The following is a 20813-nucleotide window of genomic DNA, read 5'->3' as shown; positions in this document are numbered from 1 at the left end:
ATATGATGGGTTTTTAAAAGACTTTGGCCAACTCCTGTACAGTAAGTGAAAAGCAGGACTGTCCTCCTTAGGGACCTCTCAGTGACTTTGAGGATAAAAGCTCATTTTCCTCTTCCCTAAATCCTGCTGCACTGAACATTATCCAAACTGCAAGCTAATGCAAACTCCTGGCAGAACTTCAAAGCAGGGAGGGCTGGTGTCTGTCTCACTTCCTTTGCCCCTTTTCCTCCCCTGCCCTACCCCCTCCAACTCCAGCAGAGTAACAGCAGACTTAAAGAAAGACACAACTGAAATCAAACTGATCCCTGACCTAGAATTGAGGAAGTGACTCTGTTTGTATAGGAGGTCAGTCATGTTTGCTCTAAAAATACAACTGCACTTGAAGGACAGAAAACCTGAGGTGGATTAATCGAGTCCAACAAAAAAAAATTGTTGTGGTTTTGAATATTAATGAGTTTAAAAAAAACAGACAGAAGGCAAGTTTGCTAAATGTGAATGTTGAGATGAACTTTATAGCTTTTTAGTATCATTAAGTTTTAATGGTGATAATATATTTCATCAATAATTCAGAGGCATTTTAAGTATGAGTGTATTTTAAATGCAAACAGTATAAATCTTCTTCAGTCCAAAATCACATTAAACTAGAAAGGCATTCAGAGGGTGCAGCACTCCACCAAGGTCAGTACAGTTAATATTTTAAATAAAGTTTAATGGTTTAATGGTTTAGCCTAGTCTCCATCTCTCCAAGAAGCTTTACGACATCCAGCCTAGTAGTTGCTATATAGACAGAAAAACAGACAAACCAACATCGTTGAAACAGCCCAGGGCTTTATCCCAAAATTACTTTAATAACCAAGAAAATGATCTAGAGAGTTTGCCAAGATTTTCCTCCTTGGCAGTGCTCCACATCTCCACCAAGATTCATGAACTTCAGCCAGTTCATTTTTCCATAATATTGCTGACAGACTGATAAATAGTACTTAAAAATTACCCCTGTTGTGGCTACTGAACAGAAACACACAATTTCATTATCAAATCATAGATGCTTTCATTACTTGTTACAAAAAACGGTCATCTCAAGTCACTAATCACAGATATATTAAGAACTTGATTCAGATTGGTTAGATGGCTTCCTTTAATGAATTGGAATAAAAGTAGTTCAGTGGCTTCCATAATACTGGGATGTACCACATTATACTGCTATTTTTGGGCCCAGAGAGCATGCTCAGCATCATTCTTAATAGTCGAGTCCATAAAGAGCATGGACTAGTTGGCTGACTTCCTGTTGGCTCCACATAAACACAAACAGCACTTAAATAAAATAATCAGTGACTCTTTGTTTCCAGATGATTTTGAACCCCATGGATCAAATTAAAAAGGTTGCTGATCCTAGAATATTTAATATTGTTGATGATCTGGATCTGGAGCTCCAGTCACACAGGCATAGAGACTAGTTGGCAACCACTTGGCAAACACCTGTCGCTAGGGGAAAATATATAGTCCCAGACTGATTGTTGGGTGTTTCTGGTTAGCAGACAAGTTAATCTTCCATGCAAAATAGGAGACCACAGCAATCCGCTAGTGACAAAAACAATCACAAGGAGGAAGCACGTTCTATGGGACTGATTTTACCTGGTAACTACTCGCCAGCCAGTCAGGGAATACACATTTTTAACTGGATACTACCAGGTTTTTCTGACCAATTTCTAGGCCTGTGTGAGTAAGGTCTAAATATATAAAATGCGCATCACTGACTTTTGTCAGGGCACTGTCACTGACTGACAGTTTGTAAAGATGTGGGAGGGTGCTAGGTCACATTTGCAAACATACCAGTATACATGATGTCTGATGATTTAATTTAGTGGACAAATGTGATCAAAAGATAAAACAAAACAATTATAATATATGGTATTTTATTTCAGTTAAGAAATTGACAAGCACTCATCAGTCAACATATTAAAACATTTGTACCACGTGTGCAAACTCACACGACGGCTCCTTAAAATAAATACTTTTAAGAGGAAATAATACAGACAGAATATGTAAGGCTCAAACCACACGGACGAACAAATTCTCCAAATGTCCAAGAGACGAAAGGGTCTGAAAGTTCCCAAAGTCACCCCGACTCTCCAATGAAAGGTGTTTGTATAAAACAGCTAGGTACTTTTAAAAATACAGAATCTTACAAAAAGTTTTATTTTTTCACTTCTTTAAATCACTGGAAAATATCAGCTGGTATTATGACAAGAAATCAGGAAATTTTTCCATGTATAATCATAAAAAGACAGAATGTGCTTCTGCATTTTTACATTAGTATTCACATACATCGTGAGTGAACTGCATCGAGAAAGTCCTCCACACCTCGGATGGTGCTGTGATGGAGAGTGGTGTTTAGCGCAGGGCCGCTCCCCATTCTTACATTATGCATCGATCTTGCTATCTTTTCAAAATAGCGGCAGTATACCCTCAACGCCCAGGCTACGTAAAACACACTTCACAGCCAAGTGTTCATTGTCTTTATAGGTTATATTAAAAACAGTGTTCACATTTCTGTATATAAAAACAAACCAAAAAAAGTAAAAAACAATATTCTTTTCGACAATTTGTCATCTTTCCAATGGTCCAAAAGAAAGAACAGCCATCAACAGGAGAGGATTTTACAAGTTACAGTACAAAAATGTGATCCCGGTGATAGCACATGAAGCATGCACGTGTTTATGTCGCCCTGCTCAGCCCTAAAACCCTCATGCGAAGACATACTGTATAAAAAGGCCACATGGCTTTTCCTTCTTTTTTTAAATGCACAGGTACTCCGACAGCTGACCTCTTTGCTCTACTCATCTGAAGACCAACAGAAGGTGAGTTTGTTTTTATCTTATTTGGGACTCCACTGTAGATATGAAGCCTCTAAGGGTCAGTACGAGTGTTTGTTTGGTTGAAGCTACTCACACCGGGGGGGGGGAGGGGTCAAACTAGCTAAAAATACAAAGTCATGGAAAGGTCCTGTGATGGGAAGAAGAGACAGACCTGTAGTTTCATTGTTGACAGGTGAAAAAACGCTTTGAGAGATTTTGAAAGCAAACATCTCAACGCTGAAAAACCTTTGACACACCATCTTTTCTCAATGGAAAGAGAAAATCGTACAGTCGACATGACTTTGATGTCCTGAATGTCCTTTTTGGACTTTATAGTGATGAAAGGTTTGTGAAGAAGAACCATTTCATAATATATTTTTAACAGTTTTTAATAAAACAATCATTCTTAACCCGTTGCACTGGAGGCCGTGGTTGGCCTGATGAGCTTCGATGCTGTGTGGTTAGCTGATCATAATCATTTCATAACCAAATATGTCATCAGTCAAATGTTTGTATGAACAAAATCCAGAGATATTTGTCTGCTCTTGATAATCAGATCAATAGTTCTTGCTTTGCAAGAGACGATCTGACTGAACAACTGTTGCACTGAAACAACATGAGCAGGTCTGATTGGGAAGATAACGTTAATGTTTCAACGGCTTGCTGGATATTTATTGTTTCAGTGGTTTAAGTCTAGCAGTTGATAACACTCATATCTTTTGTTACAGCTGGTAGGTAGTTAGCTTATCAAGAGGAAACAAGAGGAAAAGCTGTTTGAAAGTGATGTATGAGTGGTTTACAGTTTCTGTGAGCATGCTAGGACTAGCTTGGTCCAACTTTACAGTACACCATACATACAAGACACCACATTGTCTGGCATTAAGGTGGACTTCAAAGAAGTATAATATGAGTGACTACTCCTCTGTGTTGTCTAAAGCCATCCACAACTGAGTAATCCCCACATGACTGTTGGCTACAGTTGCTTGAAGGCTAGCAGGAAGGCTAGCTGTTAGCCACGCTAAGATTATAAGCTATAGCAGCTGTATCTTTTCCAAAGAATTCATTTTCTTATTCAAGCCTAATCAAGTTGAGTAAGCTGGATTGGTAGTTCAAAAGGCTAACCTAGAAACTGTGATCCACTCATGCTTGCATTCACAACTACGGCAAATTTAAACTCACCAATTAACCTAACATGCAAGTCTTTGGACTGTGAGAGGACACCGGAGCACCTGAAGGAAAGCCATGCAGAACAGCCAGCCAGGAAGTTCAAATCCAGAACAGTCTTGAATCATTATTCCATTAAAACATGAAAATGATCAATATTTGAGCTGGAAGTTTCTCACCCGTGAACACTGACCTGTTTGTGTGTTCACAAATCTCACAAGCAGTTCTTACTGCGTATTCAGGGTTCATATATATACTGTATGAGCACATGTACAAAAGGCAGTTGGGCTTGAGCTTGAGTCCTCTGCTCCCTCTTCTTTAGATCATCCCAGATAAAAATGGGACATCTCTAAAACAGCTTGTTTTTTTCCTTTTTTCCTACTCTTAGTGTAGAGGCTAATGAAGCCCTTCAGCTTTATTTTATATCTGTTCCATAATCTTTTGTATGGTAAAAACAAAAACAACAAAAGCATAACTTAAGATAAACTCTTTAGGCACTGTTTGATTTCCAAGGCTTTCAGTTGTAGACTGTGATTAAAGGTCAACAAACGGAAATTGAAAAAAAAAAAAAATTAATAATAAAAGAAACAACAGAGATTGATGGCTCTGCAGACGAAACACTTTCTCCTCTCTGATATATCAAGGTCCTCCAAGTCCACTTGCACAGCCAGACAGACTCACTACAAGCTCTGTGGTGGAGAAGTTATAAGGGCAGAAAGTGTCTAAAGCAGGTGTCCCCAATCCCAGTCCACGAGGACCGGTGTCCCTGCAGGTTTTAGATGTGTCCTTGATCCATCACAGCTGATTTAAATGGATAAACTACCTTCTCAACATGTCTTGAAATTCTCCAGAGGCCTGGTAAAGAACTAATCATGTGATTCAGGTGTGTTGACCCAGGGTGAGATCTAAAACCTGCAGGGACACCGGCCCTCGTGGATTGGGATTGGGGACCCCTGGTCTAAAGGGTAAGTCTGTATAAGTTCTCAAGGTTAAGTTTCAGTTCCAGTCTTTAACGAATCTTTCTCCTTCATAAACAGAAAACAAAGTTTGCATCTCAACCCATTATCTTCTGGGGAATCTCTATAGAAGCCTTGATGAAGATGCAGTTGTCCCGGACGTAGTTCCTCTTCTTGATCTCCTCGTGCGAGATGAACTTGGGGTAACCGAAGCCCAGCGTGCTCTCGTCCAGCGAGTTACGGCTGCTGCAGGGCTTCTGGAAGTTCTTCCAGTTAGGGTCGGGGTTGAAGGTCTCCGTGATGTGCTGGGGTTTTGAAAGCGATGGGTCGCTCTGGTCCAGAATGGAAAACGTCACCTTGTAGGAGAAGGGCCACTCCAGCAGGTTGTCATATTCTCCGGGCAGCACGCGGATATAGACAGAGAGGTGAGAGCCCTCACCACTCCCATTACCATTGAGGAAGGCTGACACCTGCAGCTTGTAGCCATAGCGGTGAGTGTAGAAGGGCGGGCTGAAGAACTCATGGTTACTTCTGAGTTTGGCCTCCTGGAGTTTCCGTGAGTAGTCACTGAGTTTCCAGATGAGTACGCCATCGTGGCTTACAGACAACTCCTCCATCTCCCTCCGCAGCTCCAGGATCTCCTGCCGCTGACGACCCACCAGGTTACACATCATGGTCAGGTGGGACTTAGTGGTGTCTTCCAGGTGACGACCAATAGCCAGTTTGGGGCACTGCAGAGAACGGGGAATCTGATTATAAAAACAAAAATTGGCTTCCCATCAGTGTAAAAGAATGCTTTTGCGCTAATCTTAGTTATTTATAGTATTTCTCCCAGGTTTTATACAGTATGGGACACTTAAAACTTCCTGTGTATCAATTAATAATAAAACAAACAGTAATATGATGAAGATGAGCATGCTCAGACTGCAAAGTGAATCTGCACTCTGCTTTTGTGTTTGTACTTTCCATCAGGCCATCTTTAAATAGAACAAGTCAAGCTCTCCAGATGCTTTTTAAGTCTTAACAGAACACCAAGCCGGAGTTTGGTGCTCATAAGTCACTCTTCCTCGAGCATATCCACATTTCTCCAGATTGATGTGGGTTTTATAAATAGACAGAAATGCACTGTCAGAGTGTAGAAGTGTTGATCTCATTAAAATAGACCCTACAGCCACAGCAGTGCATGTCTGAGAAGAAGAAAGGCAATACTTTGGACACATTTACCAAGGACCAGAAGTTTCCTTCTTGGACAACAAAGGCAAAACATTTGACAAGTCATCTCTTAAGGTCAAATGATGCAGGTCTTACCCTGTGTTTGCACCCGGCATCTTTAAAGGGGCAGAGAACGAGGGCGCTACCGCAGTTATCCTTCATATGGTTAGCCAGGTCCTCTCGGGCAATGTTGGGTGTGCCGCATTGGTTTGGGCACTGGACAGGAAAGCGAGGGCAGTGGTACTGATGGTTCTGCAGAGGACAGACAGCATGACCAGTAAGAACACAGACTGCACACCAAGGCTCAGATTAATAGCTGTACAGGGGAAAAGAAGCCCTTGAAAGTACCCCCCAAAACTTGGGTTTAAAAATGAGGCTACAGAGATAAAAAGCATAAAATTATTTTTATTTTAGCTTCAAAGAAAAGAAATGAAACTATTTGTTATAGTAAATACGTTATGGCTTTAGATCCATGGCTGAATAAACCAAGGAAAGCAGTGGATCTGGTTAATTGTGATTAACATTTTTATACATTTTCATCCATTTTATAAATGTCTTCTGATCATTTTATAAACTGATTTCATTAAAACCAGTCTATAAAATGTCTTCCATATCTTCATGTGACGTATTATATTGCATATTATTGTAAATTAGTGTATGTTGTCATGGTAAAATCAGCAGCTGTTTGAGATACCCCATTATAGACTAGATGGCGACATGAGGAAGCAAGATAACACCTATCTTTGTAAACCAATTAAATGAGCAATACTGAGAAAAGCTCTGAATATCACGTGACAACGGAAAAAGCTCTTCAACACTAGTGTGTGCTATGACCAAGATTGGATTATTACATCTTGGCCTGTCACGTGGGGGGAGGGTGACACTGACTGCTCTGCCTCTGGCCAGATGTGTGCAGCAGGAGGTGCCTTCCCCATAACAAAAACCCAGAAAGAAAAAACAGCAGCTTCACACTAAAAATCCAGCTGCCACAAGACAGAGACACCATAAATGGAAACATCCTTCAGCTACAGCAGGTTTTCTCTTTGCCATCGGGCCCCAATAGGCTGAATTACAGACAGAAGATAAAATGTGTCTCTGCACTTCATCTTGCCAAACATAATTATTTCACTAATAAAAAATAAATACATTTAAAAAAGAAATTAAGGAGCCTTTTAGGAAAAAATCACAGCATCTGGTCATAAACTTAATGTGAAACAGACCTGGATTGTGTCGAAGACGAACTCCTTGCCGCAGTACTTGCAGGGCTGCGTGCGTTTGGGGCACTCGGCCATGCTGTGTTGGGACAGCAGGCGACGCATCATCCTCGCCCCGCACTTGTTCTCGCAGTAAACGCTCTCTTGAGGACATACACCCTGGTGATTCTGGAATGAGAAAAATAAAAAATTAGATCGGGGTTATGACATAAATCTATGATTCAGACATGGAGGTGTGCATATTTGATTGTGTCTTTTATTTAAACTGCATTTTAATTAACAAAATAATGCCTGTTAAAATTGGGTTATACTGAATGTTATTGCAGCAATGAACACACCTGGATCCATGAATAGTAACGAATCATGGGGATCTAACTGGATCTTAATCTAATAACAAAATGTTCACCAATTATATCTAATGGTGTCCAGCACAGAAAGCAAAACCTTTTTTTACCCATTTTATATTGCTAGATTTGTGAGGCAATTTAGTTCCATGTATTACCACTACTTTTCCAGTAGCCACGGGAACTGAACTGAATTAATTTAATAAAAATAAAAACTGTATATTTAGTTTTAAAAAATGACCTAAATAAAACAGTCTTCCATTCAAACATTTTTTTAAAATTCAAATTAAAGTGTTTCTGCCACTGAACATTTGTTTTGGCATTTTGCCAACTTTCAAAACTTAAAATTTCACATTACACATGTCAGAATTTTGACTTTTTCCAAATTTATGCATCTTGAAATTTCAACTCATTCAGAAATAACTCCTCATTTTCAGATAATAACCTAAAATTATAAGATAGAATATAATATAATAATGAATTGCATTTATATAGCACTTTTCGGGGCCCTCAAAGTGCTGTACAATTCCACTATTCATTCACTCTCACATTCACACACTGGTGGAGGCAAGCTACAGTTGTAGCCACAGCTGCCCTGGGGCAGACTGACAGAAGCGAGGCTGCCATATCGCCCCTCTGGCCATCACCAGTAGGCGGTGGGTGAAGTGTCTTGCCCAAGGACACAACGACAGAGACTGTCCGAGCCGGGGCTCGAACCGGCAACCTTCCCGTTACAAGACAAACTGCTAACTCTTTGAGCCACGATTGCCCTAATAACGCCTTTATTGTCACTATACAGTTGCACAATGAGATACAGAGCATCTCCTACTCAGTGCAAACATGCCTGTTAGCACTGCAGCACTATATACATATGGAGAGTATTAACAGAGAAAAAATATATAAAATGTACAAATATACAAAATTATAAGATGATAACTCTTAAGTGTTATTATCAACTTTAAGTGGTAGGAACAAGCTTTCGCTTCTAATGTGGATAAACTCATTAAATTGTTAAAAATACTGTTTAAAATTAACACCACATTGTAGGGAATTGTTAGCTTAAATGCACGGCTAACAGTTGTTAGCTAAGAGAAACAAAGTAACAAACTATATTTAATTTACTGTACAAAAACCTAAAATAGCTATCTATAAATATAAACTTATTGTTTAACTTAAATATATAGATAACAGTTGCTAGCTAATAACTACACTACAGTAGAGACAAACAATTTAAGCTGTTAGCTAAACTGTAGCTGTAAAATACCTATGAAATGGAATAGCTTCAAAAAGCTAACAAATAGAATTATAGATAAATAAGTCATATTTAATAAATGACAAGTTGAATGCAGTTGCTAAGAGTAAATGGCAACCTCGAGCTAACATTAAACAATGTGAGAAACCGTGTTAATGAAGGAGTCTTGAGTCCAAGGCTGCAAGGGTAAGATATTTAGTTATTTTATAAGTATAACCAACTTTGTAGAAACTTTAACAACCTATTTTTTTTGTCTTGTGAATAAATGAATTTTCTGAGTACTGCTGTTAATCTCAGCAGCTTAAAGGCACATCCATATAAATGCTTACATTAGATATTAGGATTATTGGTAAAGGTCAAAAGTATATTAATGTTCCTGTAATATTGGGCAAAGGGGAAAGCAGAGTAAACAGAGGAGGGGCAGGCTGGCAGTAATGACAGAGGTGCTAGTGAGAAGCCTGAATTACTTCAGCTGTGGAAAACACTTTCAGCATGAAAGACACGGTTATATATTCTTTCTTTCTGCCAACACACGTGTTATTTCAAAATAGACCTAGACTCTCCGAGGGCTCTGACACGTGCATTCACTTTTCCTGCTGCTTTCAACAAAAACACCTTTCATATAACCATGGAAATCATGTGCTGTCACATGAAGTTGTTTACAATGAGAGAGAAACCATAATAAAAATGATTTTTTTTAAAAAAGGTGTGAAGTGCTTACCTCATAGGCTTCGCCGGTGAACTCGCTGCCACAAAACTCACACTTGACCTTGCGCTTGGGGCAGTCGTGCTGCAGGTGGTCGGGCAAGTCGCGGCGCGTCAGCTTGACTGAGCAGCGATTGGGGCAGGGTATCACATTGAAGGCGCAGGTGGAGAAGTGGCCCTGAGAGACACAAAACAGGTCATCAGAATCACCCCACATGCTGGGTGCAGCAGTGGAGGAAGGAGGCATGTATCAGAGGGCATGGCTTCTTACCTGCAGCTGCTTCATCTGGCCAGTCCAGCGACAGCCCTCCTCGCTGTGGATGCATCGGATGGGCAGAGCCAAGATCTGCTGCTCCAGCTCTGGGTCTGGGTAGATCTAAACAGAAAAGCAAGAGGAGGTTGGTGTAGCAGATCCCAGGATGTGTCCCCACTGGTTAAATGCATGTGGCTTTGACAAGTTTTTGCTACATTTGTAAGCTTTGTCATTACTTTGAGGGTAGGAAATATGGGATAAATGAGACACTGGTTAAGTGAATAATGGGAAATCATAAACCAGAATACAGACACTCAGTGGCTGCTCACAGTTACACACACTGGAGATTTATATTGCAAAAAGGGTAAATGCAGCCCTCATCAGACTGCAGCACAGTGACTCAAGCCAAGCACTGCAGTGATAATGAGTAAGTCTGTCGTTTTATGGGACCTCTGAAAGAGTCAGAGAGGGGAGAAAAGAGGAAAAGATTTATTTATTCTTGGTCACAGAGCGATAGGGATGAGTCAGTTTTCTGCCCAAACACCCCAAATCCTTCCCTACAGTACGCTGTCCAGAGGATTTACGGCTCTTTCGCTGCATCTCCATCCCTTGTGCTGTCACACGAAGCACGGGCAGAGCACTGATCAAACAAGAAAAGCCACTTCCTCAAAATGTCACAACAGCCCTCCGAACAAATAACGGCTCCCAGAAAGTGCCCGACTGCGCTCACGTGTCTCTGCCATCGCCAGCAAGTTAAAAATTCATTTGGAAAACGATCTGCAAGGAAACCCTCGTCGTCTCTCTCATTGTTTGCAGCAGCTTTGTTAGGAGATAGACGCCTTTTCAAGTGTTTTAAAGTACATCTCTGAAGTGAAATGACATCCACAGAAAGCGACTCCATTTACACTGAAGGAGCGGTTGAGATTTCAGTGCCATAATCACATTCTCTGAGAAGAAACAAAGAGCAGAAAAAAAGTCCTCTAAAGCACACTGAAACACTCTCTCATTGTTACAGTCTTGGAATTTGCAGGAGGACGGCAATAATGACCTTTTAATAAGTTAGTCGCAGGCAGATCGGGGGGGTTAATCTCTTTGGAGCTCCAAGTTGGGGGTTTATTCTGTCTGCTGCAGCAATTGTTGGCCGTGCACTGCTGCTACAGCAGAAACAGTGCAATCCTTTAATGACTCCAACACTGTTGTTCTGTGGGAGCGAGGTTGTGTTTGTGCACGTTTTCGAAGGACAGTGTTCAGCGAGCGTTACAACAACCCTGACAGGGACCACCAGGATGGGGTAATTTACAGGCGACTGGGAGCCTTGGCAAATAACAGCGTCTGACAGGTGTGCCATGAGCACATCCTTCCCGTGGGGAGTCCCTGCTATTACAGGCGCCTTCATCGCTCTGAGCACAGCATGCAGACCTGCACTGCTGCCCCGCTGAGCCTGCTGCAGCTCGAGGTTAAACCCTGATAATTTCCTTTGTTTTTTAATGAGTTTTAAGGTCACAAAAATCACCTTATTCCTCCCCGCCTGACGGTATCAGCTTTCATTAAATCTGAACGATGATGAACTTCTATTTAGTGCAGTCATCTTTTTCTTTTTCCAGTGGCTTTGAATAAATGAGCTTTGTGCACATAGAACAAGATCATAAAGAGTAAAGTTAACAAACTGCATGGGAGACTTATCAACTGAAGCCTAACGCTGCACTGAAAAGGAGATGATCCTTTCCTGCCCCTTATCCTTGTCTTCCAGTCTCTCATTTTGCAGTGGGGGTGTGGGTGTGAGAGAGCCAGCCGCCGACTCTGAATACAGTTAGTCATTATCTTTTCCCCCTGAGCACAATCTGATTAACTGCATTTATTGTTCAGCTGAAATTTCTTCTGGACATAAAGAGATGTATTAAAAGAGGCGAGGGTGGGGTGGTACTAGTTTTAATAGATTTTCCACTGACTCTGACTCTCAGTTAAAACAAGGATCTGTAAACTTACTTTCAAAAATTCAGCTTTTATCACACCATTATAAAGTCAAAGCCATCACCCTAAAGCAGTTTTTCTGATAATTTGCATTTACATCCGGATTCATGACTCCATCTTTATCTAATCTTTGTACTCGTTAGACATCTGATTTGCATTCGTTCCTAGTCAGGCCAGTGTAGCCCAGTTTATTTACATCCTGAAGCAGATGAATGCAAACAAAACAAAAATGCTACAAAGCTAGCATTTTAATTATTCTAGCATCTAGTGGCATGTTGTTACATTGATCATCTCCAGTCTTATCTGTACTCTGTGTTTAGTTTAAATGCTAGCGTGCTAAATTTCTCAACCACAGGGGTGATCACAGTTAATGTATCTGCTTAAAATCTGGATGCTAACGTGGTAGAAATTCTGTACAAATGGTCAATTCTTTGATCTGGTGCACATCAGCTTGGTCACACAAGCATTTTAGCACACTCACGTTACCTCACGGTGAGCTGTATCATGGCTATTATCACCTTTGGCCTTGCCAAATAGAACTCTTTGAAAACTTCCAGTGTACAGACATCCATAAACAAGGTGAAACTGAGTTTAAAACATGTTCTGTTAAGTGTTTTGTTTAACTTAGGTAATGTTGTTCAGTTTGCACATGACACAAAAGTCTGAGGTTTCAAGAACATCTTTTATGCTGTCCATGTCTCAAAGCAAGTCATTCCCCATCGGCTTTTGGCAGAGGGTATTTTTGGTCGCTCCCTTATTTCCCAAATGAGGTCATCGGAGTGGATGGATCCACATCTTTTATCTGACACAGATTTTATACCAGGTGCTGCTTTTTTTTGTTTTTGTTTTTTGTTACATAACCATCCCATTTATCCAGACTTGGGACCAGCACTTGGACTACCATATGCCCCCTGAGCCTGGGTTTGTGTCTGCCCCTGGGATCGGAACCATACAAACCACTACATTATGGGGTCATTTGTTCTCAATAGACTCCCATGTTAAAATACCCCACTTCACATCAATTAAAAAAGGTTTACAACCTAGAACTAAATATATTTGACCTCTATGGATATTTTCCTCCTTCAAACCAACTAAACAGGGTCTGTTTTTTCACATACTGCAGTAGGGGGTGTAGCTGGTTTGATTGACAGAAGTGTAACCACTCAGTGTTTGCTAGGCCACAGCTGCTAATTGGAGTCAGTGAAGTGAACCACTCAGCTGTGTTTGTGCTGTTATTGCCTTTTGGAGCATTTTCAATGGAAATTATCGGGACTTGCACTTTGGTATAGCCCGTCCAAGATATATCCACTAATTAGCATTAATTAGCAACTCCAACCGATCATCTAAAATATGCTAATTTGCCCCTCAAAAACAAACAAACAAACCAAAAAACAAACAAAAACAAACAAACAAACAAAAAAAAAAAAAACATGGCAGCGGACAAAACACATGTTGAGGCTTCCAAATGTGGTGGGTTTGGTTCATGTTGTTACCATGCTGATTTTTCAACTAAGGAGGGAAAAATGTGCTTTTAAAAATACTCCTGCATGTGTGGGTTTGGCTTTAGTTTGGGATTAGGAGTGTCAGTCGTACCTTGGCATAGTCTAAGGGCAGCTGATCCTCCGGACACTTGAAGACACCCTCACTGCAACAAAAAAACAAAAACAAAAAAACAGAAACAAAGAAAAGTTTAGTATTGAATGAAAAGAAGACAGAGAAAACAAGTTTAAAAGCAGACATTTTAAAACCACACTGGCCCTTGGACAGAGCTAAAAGGCTCTTCTATAATAGTCTGAAAGAGCAGCGTTGCTCTGCCCTTAGTGCTTCTCTGTCTCTTCGCATACACTTTAAAGCTGAAAAGTTCTCTGACTGATCATGCTGCGTGACGCACTCTCATGCACAGTGATGTCAGGTCTGTGAGCTGCTGACTTTAATGACATTGGCTCTTCTGTGTTTGACCCCTCAGAGGACACGTCTGCACAGATTTATATGACTGCAGAGGACAAAACTACACTGTAGAGCTTCATCTGTTTTTCTCTAAAACATAAAGAAATGATTGTGAACCCCACTGTTTAGCTTCTTTTTCTATTTCTCTTTTTGCTCTAGTACCACAGCCGACATAACAAAGTTCTTGTTTTAACAGGCTTCAGTTTTTCTCAGTATACAAACTGAGCCTCGCCTTCATGCTCGAGGCTCATCCTCGGGACGATTTGCCGATCTGCTCCCATAACAGTGAGACGACTATTTTCTGCATTTTTCCCCTGGAGTAGTAAAACCCCAAATAAGACTTTAACACCCACTTTACTACATACCCCCTGTGCAGTTTTTGTGGCGCCACAAAAGTGCATTCAGCAGCCCGTTTAAGGTCCAAATGAGTGAGTGCCATGGCTCATTAGGGCAGCCGTCTCCCAAACTCCCAGCCCTGATGTTGTCATAAAATATTCACACTTCTAAATAATAGAGGCAGCAGCCACTAGGGGTGAGCTGCTATACAGCGCCGAGGCTCACAGCTGCACAGCAGACACTTCTACACACACAAACTTAAACAGACAAAAAATAAATAAAAAAGGAGGCAATCATGGCTCATCTCCTGAGATTTTAACCATGTTATGATCATCTGGAGCCTCCCTGTTATTTTTGAGTCACACATGTTATTGTTGAAAGTCAGGCCATTTAAAAGATGTCACCTTGTGAATCTGCTCATGATAAACATGATCACACGATCATGCTCAGGCTTCACACTGCTATAACGGTTTGTTTTCACACAGTTTTTCTACTCTTTTCTCTGTGTGTTGTCAAAAAGGGGTGACCTCCGCAAGTACACACGTGTCCCCCCACCTGCTATGTAAACCTTGTATTTGTGAAGGTCAGCCAATCAGACCAAAGCTTAAAACAGCAAATTTCTTACATATGAAAAAAGTGAAGGGGTCAGGATGAAATTATTTATGCAAAGCTACTGTAGCTGAAGCTAATATTAAAAATACAGAGCTGGAAATCACTATAACTGGTCCTAATTTCAGCAGTGATTTTGCCTAAAACTACAAAGAAAACAAAACGGCAGGAGAAATGTGTTCTGCACAAAAGCCCTGAAGCTTCATCTGACCTGTGCAGAAGCCTCTCATAACCCCGACCACGGCCACATTATGCTTAAACTAATTAAGGGACAATCGTATGCAAACAGTAAGTGTATGCCTTTTGGTGCTTTAATTTGCTTGGCAGTGTCACCTGACTGCAGCTCCCAGAGGCACAGGGACATGTGACAAGGCGGGAGTGCATGTGCACCCCCTGTCTAACCAGCTGCTGTGAAACCAGAGAGTGAGCAGCAAAATGGGGGGGGGGGGGGGGGGGGGGGCAGAGGTTAGGCCTGAGATGGAGGGAGGGTTGATGAAAAAAAAAGGGGGGAGGTTAATGCATGACGAGACAGCAGTAATTCTCTTCCATTAGGGTCACTGTGTCAGCAGGGAGCTGGAGACCAATTAACAAACCCACAACGGGCTGTAAAAGGAGGTCAATCGATTAGAGGCTTCGAGAGCCCAGTCAGCATCTTGTGTGGTGTGAAATCATTTACAGTATTCGTGGCCATCGCAGATTTAGAAAGCGCTGCCTGTCCCACAACTGTAAAGCGAGAGGAGATGGGAGGCGACAGGCTCTCCGCTCTGGACAGGGGGTGATGTAGGCGCAGGCAAGGGTGGTGGGGGTTTACAGCCCGAGGCCCCATCCAACTCGGGCCATGCATCTGACACACAGAGAGGCAGACAGGCGAAAAGAGCCTAGTCACAGACTGTCAGGATAATTCCTTCCCCGGTCACAGAGAAGCTCCCACAGCTCCCACACATTCATGTGTTCGGCCCCACGAGCGATAACGCTGCCCGACTCTCTCGGGTCGCTCTCGAATCGAACTCTCTGTCGCTCCATGACAGCACATTAGCAGTGAACAGCGGGGCTGATGTGAGACACAGCTCCGGTTCAATTCATCCATCTTCTCTGCCAAACAATTTCTTTGGCTAGCGAGAGCTTTCTAGAAGAAATGAAATATAACCCACAGATTTGGGTACAGTACAGAATACTCTGCTACAGGACTGCTTCAAGCGACATGTTTACTACAGAAAATGATTATCTGGATATTGATACAAATTCGTTTTTAAGCATTTATCTAAGAGCACAAAGAAAAGACTGGAAAACTGGTAGAAAGATCAATGGAAAGTTGAACAGGTTCTTATACAGTGCATTTCTACTCACTTGGAACACTCCAACCACTCCAGGATCAAACTACCAACCTCTAAGTTAGTAGGTAGATCAGGTCAACTGCTAAGCTATAGCCACCCTATCTAAGGTGAGATTTGAACCTGGGACTCTACATTATCCTTGTGATACATCCTGCTCAATCCAGTGAGCTAAAAAAAGCAAAAAATTGTTTTTTCTAAATGCTTGATGGTTCCAAATGTGTACAATTTTTCATTCAAACAATTTTCTCTCGTATAGTTACAAGCACTACTTTGGACAGATGTTTAATCCGACAAACAAAGCGATCTGAGGACGTCACCGTGGGCTGCGGGGAATTGTGCACTTCTACTGGACCTTGACATTTTATAGCACTTTACACAGTAAGCAATTAGCAGATCAGTAGTAAAAAACATTGCACAGGACAGCCGCAGCCTGACTAAAGCTACTATAGGGTAAACATTACTATTAAGCAAAGCCTTGAGGGTAAACTTGAACTGTGCACGTGGGAACTCGCACCCCACAAACTTCTTCTGAAACGAGTTCGTCATAAATGTGCATAACAGTCGAGATGCTGGTAAACAGCGTTTCGGGGCTGTGTCGGGGAGTCACGGGGGAGCAGCTTAAGAGCGCATAGCATGCAATTTAACACAATCACTTCATTAAAATTTGATTTCCCCCTTCTGTCCACTCAGCTGCTCTCAGGCATTCTTAATATCACCTTAAATTCACTGGTAGGCGACACCGTCACATCGTGTTAGGGGGTAGAAAACACATTCCCCCCACTGCAGGTGAAATACACCCACCCACCTACCCACCAATCAGCCCTTAAATCCCTCTTCCCTCTAATTGCCCTCTCTTTCTCTCCCCTGTCCTTAAATCTTTTCAGGCCCAGATTAAACAGTCGTTCATTCATCCAGCTGATACCACGAGGACAGCCGTCACAACATGCTTCGTCACTCTGCGCGCAACTCCTGGCAGGCAGACGGTGAGGAGTACAAATCCCTCAGGTTTAATCTCACCGGTGCAGAGCGGAGTGGTGTTTTTCCAAGAGACAGCGACCGGCCTGCAGGCCACACAGAGACAACATGTTGGTGACAGTCTGCCTCAGAGTAACCTTGAAGCCTGCTCTGTATTGACTAAGAGAGAAACTCCTAAACAAACCCTTCTGTGTTTGCCATTGTGGCAGGCAAGGGCTGTCGAGACGCACAAAACAAACTAAATCAAAAGCACGAGAGCTTCGGAGAGCGCCAGTCTGTGGCACATTAACTCTCTGAGCAGACTTTTGTTATTGAGTCAGCTTCGGGAGCCTTGACTGAACTGCCCACTTATCTCTAGCCGGAGCTCGCTGCCAGCTTTTATGTTCATCCTTATGCTAAAGCCTTTTGTCTTTTCAAGATATAACCAGGATTAACTTTAATATGCACAAACAAAACCTTAAATTCCACCAGTGCGCTGCATGAAGGCTTTGGGTCTCACAGCTGAAACTCTTCTCGTTTCCTCTCAGGAAGTTGAGGGAAAACAAGACCTTTGTTTTATCTCATCTAAAGTTACGATAATCCCACAAATCCATCTGGTTTTGGGTTTATGTGTGGAAGAAGTCAGGACTTCCTTCGTCAAAGTCTCGTATTTTGAACACTAATGAGTACAGATTTCATAGAGACATCAGAGTATGAGTTTTATGGTTCAACTACATTTAAATGATCTCCTTTTTTGCAAGTTTGGGATACTTGATACAAAACAAAACATGTACCTCGAGTTTCACACTGTACTTTCTAATATTTTTTTTTTGTTCTCTGATGTTTCAGTTGCAGGATTAGGGTTTAAAATCACAATCAGTCTTTCTCAGTACAGAAAAACACCTTTTCAATAACCATTAACTAATTTGAGAAGATCCGTTTCAGCTATCGTCTCCCACTCTGCTCCAATTGTTCAGCAGGCCTGGCCAAAATGTGCCAGCGGTACTCGATGAGTCATTCTGTGAGTAGAGGCGCAACCCTCTGGGAGCTGCCGGTTGCTAACAAAGCCCCAGAGTTCAACCGCACGACCAGAACTGCAAGCGAGGCAGCAGCATTCTTCGGTTCCAGGGTGTGTCAAACTATATGTGAGGCGGGCATAGCGCTTACGTGTTGAAGTAACGAGGATACGAAAGAGAAAGTAATAAGGAAAAGATTAGAGTTAAGGTAAATCATTTTAACCTGGGTTTTTTCCCGTGGGAGGGAAATAAAACAATCTAGCACGGACTTTGGACTCTGCATCCAACAAACTAAATAAAAATAAAAGTGCTAGCAGATTAAAGGAAAGGAACAACCTCCAAAAACGCAAAATACAGGCAAAGATCGGACTGTACTAGAACGTCTCAACCATTTTTACACGTGGACTCCAGTTCTGAGCCTTTTCATAGGTTAGATGTGAAAATGCAAATATCCCTGCACAAAGCCTGCGTGATATCAGAGCGTGGAGGAGGGAATAGTCTGGAGAATTCATAGCAAGCGAGTGCCTCCTCAAAGTTTTACCCGTGAACTTCCCCTCACCCAAAGCAAACAGACTATTTCCAGGAATTAGAACAGGAAGGACAACTACCTGTTGTTCGTTACATGTGGGCAAGAGCAACTTGGGACGCTGCCAGGACCCGATAGTTGTCATCACAATATATGGAAAGCAGAAATCTACACACGCAAGACTATCAGGGAAATTATAAGTGTGACAGCTACTACCAGTTTAATGAGAACTTCACACAGAGAATTCTAACCGTTTTTCCAGAGATTTAACAGTTCGTTCTTACGTTTTTCCAGCTGTCTCTGAAGCTGTCTGACCACAAACCACAATTCGTTGTAATGTCTTGTGGAGGAGCAGCTTTGCAACAGAGTTTTTAGAACAATGGGATCAACATAAAATACAAAAACCAACGACAGTCAAAAGGTTACACTGACATCCTTCTGCACACCACAAACTCAAAGGTTACAATTAGTATTGTTAGTGCTGCAGCTCAGAGGTCTTCCTGAAAACATCCTGCCTCTAGCCGGGTGTTCTGTCCCTCCGCCTCACGATTAGCTGCGCATCCCCTGAATAAGCCGGGTGATGTTTCCACCTGTGGAACCTGATAGACTTCGCCCACAGCTCATTTGGCTTTCCGCCGAGCTCTCTGCGGCCCTCTCATTTGTCTGAAAGAGGAGAAGCAGCTCCTACTTTCACAGAGCGCGATGACACACCGGCCTACAGGTGGATTGACGGCTCCTTTGCAGACTTTCTGTGTGGCATATCCACACATGAATGACGCTGTGACAGCTGCTTGTGTAGCGCTTAATTCCTACAGGATAAGCTGTCCATACCTGTGGTTTGTTGGAGATTATATTGTGCATAAGCCCTCTGACGCTTCTGGAAGGCAAAGCTATTGCCTACTAGGAAGCACGGTGACCTTTTCACATAGTATAGCAATAATTAAAAGAGGTTGGCACTGAAACGTCTTGGTGTAGAACGTTTATTTAAACTGAGGCTGTAGAACATAAGTGTGAAATGACTAGTGAAGTAGTTATTTTATATAAAGTAAAAAACCCACACATTTCTTTGTTTACAATTTGTAAATGTGAAAGTGTTTTGTTTTTTTCCTTCATTTGACATTATCAGGTTTTGGACACCTGTCTGCCTGATAAATAAAGGATTTCAAAGAAAAATAGCAGCAGATTGACTCAATTTTTGTAGAGAAAAATTAAACTAAATCTAACATTTTACACGAATAGCATATAGTTTTTCTGCATCTCTATTGTTGTCCTTCAGTCTGTTACGCACCTGACATTTTAGTGTCCAATTTATAAGGCTGCTATTATCGTCTGAGCTAAATTTGTACAGTTTTCTGTTCCGTCTTTACTCTGTAAAGTACAGATATTATTACTGAACCTCACACCGAGGCCATCTAATGGCTCATAGCTCAGTTACTATTTAGCAAAGGAGTCACAAGACAGTCAGTAAATTTTGGTCAAACACAGTTTCTTTATCATATGCCCCGAAAACTAAACTAAAGAGAAGAGAGGACGGACTATTACATTTTGCACTACTGTTTTTACCCTAAAATTATTCTTACAGTTTTTGACAGATCTTTTTGTTGAGTTTAGCAGGATCCAGTCTGGAATATGACACCTGTAAAATCCTATCTGACTTCCTGTGTTGGTCACTAACAGCCACTGACAGCTGTTTAATATGAAGCAACAATGGCTGACAGTCTGTAGGTCATGGTCATCAGCAAGAGAGAAATAAACCACATGTGACGCTGTGTCAGATGGCGCTTCAAATAAAGGCGGAAAATGTAACTGTTTTCAAAGTTTTGTTGCATAATTCCCTGTAAATTGAACTTTCACACTTTCAGTTCTCCATGTTCCTTATCCAGAAAAGGACTATTTTTGTTGCGTTACTTTGCTGAAGCAGGAATAAAATGATGCAAGTGGAAGAAAGGCACTACTACTACTACTGGAGAGAGTGTGAGTGTGTGTGGGTGGATGTCTGGCCTCGTTCCCTGGCTTCATCTCCTGCACCCCATGCAACACACTCGCTGAGAACAAATGTGTACCAAGATAGAAAAAACCATTAAAGGACGGTTTTACTATGAGCTACACAGACGCCACCTACAAAAACCTGAACAAAAGAAGAAAAGTGGATTTCGAAGCTACTG

General features: G+C 41.7%; 1 protein-coding gene across 1 annotated transcript in view; it reads right to left on the bottom strand.

Annotated features, from left to right (window-relative positions):
* Window positions 1–4949: 4949 nt before the first annotated feature.
* The window catches only part of traf4a (tnf receptor-associated factor 4a), a 35193-nt gene continuing 19329 nt past the window's right edge, over window positions 4950–20813 (bottom strand). Inside the window, exons 2-7 of the mRNA XM_026192213.1 lie at window positions 13520–13571; window positions 9974–10078; window positions 9719–9880; window positions 7408–7569; window positions 6284–6439; window positions 4950–5706 (exon numbers count right to left, since the gene is read on the bottom strand). Coding sequence (XP_026047998.1) covers window positions 5074–5706; window positions 6284–6439; window positions 7408–7569; window positions 9719–9880; window positions 9974–10078; window positions 13520–13571 — 1270 coding nt within the window. The 3' untranslated portion in view covers window positions 4950–5073. The remainder of the gene's footprint in view (window positions 5707–6283; window positions 6440–7407; window positions 7570–9718; window positions 9881–9973; window positions 10079–13519; window positions 13572–20813) is intronic.

Source organism: Astatotilapia calliptera, chromosome 14, assembly GCF_900246225.1.
Source record: "Astatotilapia calliptera chromosome 14, fAstCal1.2, whole genome shotgun sequence".
NCBI lineage: Eukaryota > Metazoa > Chordata > Actinopteri > Cichliformes > Cichlidae > Astatotilapia > Astatotilapia calliptera.
This window is presented reverse-complemented; position numbering and strand designations above follow the sequence as displayed.